Raw genomic sequence first — 6,013 nt, 5'->3', positions numbered from 1 at the left:
CCTCCTTTCTTCCTCCTTTCCTTTCCTTTCTTTCTCTTTCTTTTTTTCTATAGTGGTCTCCCTCCCTCTCTCTCTCTCTCTCTCTCTCTCTCCTTTTTTCTTTCTTTTATTCAAGAAATAGTTGTTGAGTGCCTATCGCATGCCATATACTGCACTAGATGCTCAGGAGATGCAAATGGGAATAACAAGGTCACATCTCAGGGGCTTTCCGACCCAAGTACGTAAATAGAAAATGAGAAAAGATCTTCCGTTGGTAGCAAGAATCATCCCACAGAACAGAAGGAAAGCAGGTCAGTGGTGGAGGTGAGACTATAAAGTAGAGATGTACGAAAGGAGTTCTCACCATGGAAATTTGCAACGGCCCTTCTGCAGAAAACACCCCCTAACCTCCCAGGCAGCAGAAGTGTCCTACCCATCAGAGATGCAGTGTGAGTCCATTCCTGTGCTCACAGGAAACTCCATACCAGGCTCTGAAATCTTGATCGTTCATCTAGGGCACTGCTAAACCACGGGGGCTTCAGGGAAGAGCAGCAGCAGATAAGAGTGGATTCCAGTGATGGATGACTTTGAGAAGTAGCTGGAGGAGTTTGGACTTTATGCAGTAGATCATAGAGAATCGTTACTGTACATTCTTTTGTTTTGAAATTAAAAGTCACAGCTCTTTAGTTTTACTGCAAAAGCAATACCTGTCTAGTATAGAAATATTAGAATATTTAGGTGAGCAAGGAGAAAAGAAATGATCCCAAAACGCTACTTCTCAAATTCTGACACGTAATGGAATGCCCGTCTTTCTTTGTGATGTGTATAGCACTGTTTGCCACTTGCTTAATACCCTTAGCAGTGACGCATGGATGCTTTCTCATGCCTGTCAGTGGGACAAAAGTCCCCTCTCCTTTGCCTTCCTTCCATGTAGTCGCATCGTGGACAAGATGCACGACAGTGGCAGTGGAATCCGGCCAAGCCCTAACATGGAGCAAGGAAGCACCTACAAAAAGACCTTCATAGGTGAGCTTCCCCTCCTGGGGGTGGGGCCAGGCTGTGGAAGCCTGGGGCATGGTGATCTGGGACTCAGCCATACTTGACCAGCTTGTGTTGAGGCCAGAGCTGCCTGCAACAGGATGCCTGAGATGGCCACATGTGGGTGCAGGCACAGCTCCGAGCAGCTGGTGTGGCCTTCAGTCTGTTCTTGGGCAGAGTTCCCAAGGCTGCCCAGGAGATCAAGCTCAATGAGGTCATACCCAGGGACCGCCAAGGAGGCTGGTCTATAGTCTGTCATCTAACTGATATTGCTCTTGCCCTGATGCAGGTTCCTCCCTGGTGGACTGGCTCATCTCGAACAACTTTGCAGTCAACCGTCTGGAGGCTGTGACTCTGGCCTCCATGCTCATGGAGGAGAACTTCCTTAGGCCAGTCGGTGCCCGAAGCATGGGAGCCATTCGCTCTGGGGATCTGGCCGAGCAGTTCCTGGATGACTCCACGGCCCTGTACACTTTTGTAAGTTATGGAGCGTGTTCCTCCTGCCATCAGGGCAGAGGGAAGGAAGACAGGGGGTCCACAGTCATGGGCGAGAGGCCTAGGGTTCTGGGGACAGCTTTACTCCAGCTGGTGTAGGTTTCCGTATTGAGGATTTTCCATTCCCCGGGGGTAGCTCCCATCGCCTGGAACTGGGACTTTTTGTAACAGAGTCCTGCTCTCTCCTTCCCACTTGTAGGCTGAGAGCTACAAGAAGAAGACAAGTCCCAAGGAAGAAATAAGTCTCAGCACCATGGAGTTAAGTGGCACAGTGATAAAACAAGGATACCTGGCCAAGCAGGTATGGCTTCCTTGGAGCAGGGAGGAGATGGCCAGTTCTCAAACTCAGGGGAGGCAGGAATGATCCCAAAAGGGTGGGAAGGGCTGAGATTGCTGGAGGGCACCAGTTATCAGCAGAATCAACTAAAGCAGGAGCCCAGAGGCAGCCACAGGGAGCCAGTTAGGGGCAGGCATGTGCGCCCACCCCCCACACACAGAGTCCCAGACACACGGATGTCTGGGAAAAGGTACAAATAATCATCTCAACATTAAAACACTGTCTATGTCACTGCCCAATTCACATCTGTCTACAAGGGCATTGCCTACTGGGTTGGAGTTTTGCATTTGTTGGGCTTCTTTTCCCTGAGGCTTCCTGAGGTCTCTGCCTTCTCTTGTGGGACTCTGCATGCCCCCTTGATATGCTTTCCGAACAAAAAATAAGTATTTTTCTCCACCTACTTCAGTAGGTTGAAGATGAAATTCTGCAGTGTAATCTCAGTGTTTAAAAACTGACCGTGGCCACCACTCCTAACCATATTTGGGAGAGCAGCCACGTTAAAGGGGAGAAAACCATGTCACAGTCACGCCTGCAGCATTTCTGCCTGGGTGTGACAAAAAGGCTATTCTGTGAACAAAATCACCACGTCCCGCACATGAAGTGTAAGCATACTTTCTGCACACCCCTTGCATTTGTGCGCATCCAGTGCACTGTGGGAATGTGCATATCTGTAAAATGGCCCCAAAGGCTGCTCAGCACCACTCCCATATTGGGATCACCATCGGCTCCTAGGTTATTCACCGTCCAAGAAACCGCCTGATGGGAGTCAAGTGAGGAGGGAAGGTGGTGAGGGCCCTGGAAGACCACGAGGAGTGCGTGGGAGGCGATTAGGGGTTCCACACTAGCGGGCTAAGGAAGGTTTGTGATCGAGGGGGTGATGCTAAAGAGAGTCATACACTCATCAGTATCTTACACATTTAGGTTTTAACATATGATTGATCATTTCTTACTCTTTCTGATCCAATTGTTAAAGTGGTTTTTACTGTATATGTGTGCACATGTATACATGCAAATGTCAGTTTGTTTTTGGACTAAGTTGACACTTAAAAAGTTGGTGCCCTTGGGTTCAAGTTTGCCTGTGAGCTCTCAGTCCAGTGGGCACCTGCTGCCTCCTTGTCCTCCTTGTGCCCTGAGTGGTGTCCAGGTAATGCTCCTCCTTTCCTTCAGCGCTGACCCTCTTTGGCTCTGTCAACTCCACTAAATGTGACAGTGTTTTTGCTCAAGTGTCACTGACTGAGCAGAGAAGTAAGTCCATGACACATCACCTCAATCCTTGGGTCCCCAGCGGGCTCTTAGAAAGTAGTCTCATTGGAACAGGCTAGCTCGAAGGTTTGGTATTCGATGCAAGGAAGTGGGAAGAAGAGAATAAGAGCTGTCATCAATGATCTTTGAACCCTTTCTTTGCCTCAGGGCCACAAGAGGAAAAACTGGAAGGTACGGCGCTTTGTTCTGAGGAAGGACCCAGCTTTCCTGCATTACTACGACCCTTCCAAAGTGAGTGCCCCAGGCTCACTCGGTAACCGTGTGTGAGGCTTCCAGACACTTCTCTCCCAAGCATAGCAGGCAGCTGGCTCCAATTCCTTTCTCTCAGCATTCCTATTGTAACTTCCACCACGTTATGTCTTCCCTTCCACAATCCAGGCTACTCTTAACTGTATGATCACCCCTTTCTTTCATTACATCGTTGCCTACTCAGTGGGTCTTCATTATTTTGAGAGGAAAAACATCTTTTAGTTTCTCCAGAGCTTGCCGTGTGGCTAAGAAGGGTGAGATGGGCTGATAATTAGGCTCCTAACTGATGCTACCCAGGCCCTTCTCTCCTTTCTATCCACAGATCCCATGGATTCTGCCTCCTCAGCCTCTTGTCCCCACCCATGTTTTGACAAGTTTCTTTTACTATATAACATTTAAGCCATAATTTATTAATTTTCTTTTTTTCTAATTGATCAAAGAATTTCTATTCTGAGTTTCAGATAAGTATTACTAGATGCTGAGTCGATCTAATTCCAGTCAAAAGAAAAGAGAAATGGCCTTTTAGTCAGCTGTTCAGCCTTGTCTTGGTAGATGTATGATTGTTACCCATTTTTTGAGAGTGAAGACCGGCAGTTCCTCCCTCACCAAGGTTCAGTCAGGAACCCTCGCCCTAAGCTGAGACTGTGAAGGAGCCTGGGGGAACCACCCCCCTGGGACCCTGCCAGACTGAAGGGAGGGCCTGGGAGCCAGGGAGGGGTGTGGCACTGCTGCCGCTGGCTGCGAAATGAAGAAGCCCTAACTTCCTTACTGGAGCATGTAACTTGGCCACGTGATGTCCAAGTTCAGCCTCATCTTCTATTACAAATGACTCTCACTGACTTTTTTGGCTGGCATGACTGAGGGTGATGACATAGGCAAGAGCGCAACTCTTCCCTTTTGTGCATTCGCACAGTTCCTAAACAGGTGTCTTTTCCTCTGCAGGAAGAAAACCGGCCAGTAGGTGGGTTTTCTCTTCGTGGTTCACTCGTGTCTGCTCTGGAGGATAATGGTGTTCCCACGGGTAAGGTGCAACTTCGGCCCCAGCCCGAAGAACTCAGGAGCCTCCCTCCCGCTCTCTCAATAGTGCTCTCCCGACAAAGGACTGAGCTCTGGGAGCTGGGTAGAGCTTTCTCAATGAGACAATGAATGGAGTGAGTTTTGAAGCCAATTCAGAATTAGAGAAAAAAGCTTGTGGGGTGCTCTTAGTGTAACAACACAATTAACTAATCCTTGTCTTTAATATTCTTTCCCCTCAATTTCTATACTTACTGGCCCACAAGCTTCCACCTAAGAATAATCGCTTACACAGTGCTTAAGGGTTAGCGACACACTTGAATATCTATTATCACACTAATTTCAAAATAGCCAGCTAGGATAGAAAGACAGTATTATACCCAATTTATGGATGTGGAAATTGAGGTTCAAGGAAATTAAACGATTTAAAATCAAATCCCAAGTCTTAGCCTGCTTTTTACATAAACATCCTGGATTATTTGATGTGAATGAAATTGTAGATCTATGGTTAGCATAGTGGGCAGGCCAAGAGGGCTTCCAAGAATGTCCCGCCATATCATTTGCAGGCCTTAAGGCACAGGTGAGGGAGAGGGAATAAAGGGAGGAAAAGAGGAAAGCATGCATCTAGTGGGATTCCTGACCATCTACACTTGTATTTAAGAAATACTTCATTATTTGTTTTTGTCTGTGTCTCAGTTGACTTTCAGCCAGTTTCAATTGGAAGCAGACATGGATATTCATTCACTTTTTTTTTCTCCCTAGGGGTAAAAGGGAATGTCCAGGGAAATCTCTTCAAAGTGATTACTAAGGATGACATACACTATTATATCCAGGCCAGCAGCAAGGCTGAGCGAGCGGAGTGGATTGAAGCCATCAAAAAGCTAACGTGACAAGGATCCTAAGGGCACAGGACCAGGATTCTTCCCTCTTACCAGATGACACAGACAGGATTTCCTGAAAAATGAGTGTTAAAACTTTTGTATATTTTGTACTGCTTTCGAGTGTGGCTGGTGAAAAAGTTCCTTAGATTATATTCGGCAGTGGTGCTATTTCCTTCCCCCACCTTCATGTTAACTACCTGGAAATCCTAGAACAGCCATTAGGAGTCAGCATCTCGACTTTCGCCCATCTTCACAGCCAGCCATTCATGCCTCAGGCACCAAAATAGGTTTCCCTTGTTCTAACACTAACTAGCTATATTGTAATACTAAGATGCTAGTCTCTTGGCAGCTCTCTCTGAAATGCTGTCAGCGACTCTAATGTTAACTCAGGAATTAATAAAAATTGACATGTTTCTATTAGAATTCCCATACAAAGCTTTATAATTTTCAAAGGTTTCTCATGCTTGAGGCTATAAGAATTATACAAGCTGATTATGAAGACATCTCAAGTAATCTCTTTTACTAAGATGTGCTTCATCTTAAAGTGGGGATGGTGGCAAAATTTTGGTCGGAGAATATCGTTTTGCTTTGAAAAATAAGCTTGTATAAGTATTATACATCACAGAAAAAAAAGACTCAGTTGAAGATTAGTCACATGTACCAAAAAAAAAAAAAGCTTTACTATGGAAAATAGCATTTAGAAAAAGACAGAGAAAGATGTAAATGGCAAGAGTCAAATCAAGGTATGAAATTTTGG

The 6,013-nt window shown here is 46.2% G+C and overlaps 1 protein-coding gene across 1 annotated transcript in view; it reads left to right on the top strand.

The window, feature by feature from the left end:
- PLEK2 (pleckstrin 2) overlaps positions 1–5,931 on the top strand; it is a 49,083-nt gene extending 43,152 nt beyond the window's left edge. Inside the window, exons 6-11 of the mRNA XM_015591927.2 lie at positions 914–1,005; positions 1,307–1,494; positions 1,712–1,813; positions 3,260–3,343; positions 4,304–4,382; positions 5,138–5,931. Of these exons, the coding sequence (XP_015447413.1) occupies positions 914–1,005; positions 1,307–1,494; positions 1,712–1,813; positions 3,260–3,343; positions 4,304–4,382; positions 5,138–5,265 (673 nt within the window). The 3' untranslated portion in view covers positions 5,266–5,931. The remainder of the gene's footprint in view (positions 1–913; positions 1,006–1,306; positions 1,495–1,711; positions 1,814–3,259; positions 3,344–4,303; positions 4,383–5,137) is intronic.
- The last annotated feature ends 82 nt before the right edge of the window (positions 5,932–6,013 follow it).

This window comes from Pteropus alecto, unplaced genomic scaffold (assembly GCF_000325575.1).
Source record: "Pteropus alecto unplaced genomic scaffold, ASM32557v1 scaffold276, whole genome shotgun sequence".
NCBI classification, from domain to species: Eukaryota; Metazoa; Chordata; class Mammalia; order Chiroptera; family Pteropodidae; genus Pteropus; species Pteropus alecto.
The sequence above is the reverse complement of the archived record's forward strand: the minus strand, read 5'-3'. Positions and strand labels throughout refer to the sequence as shown.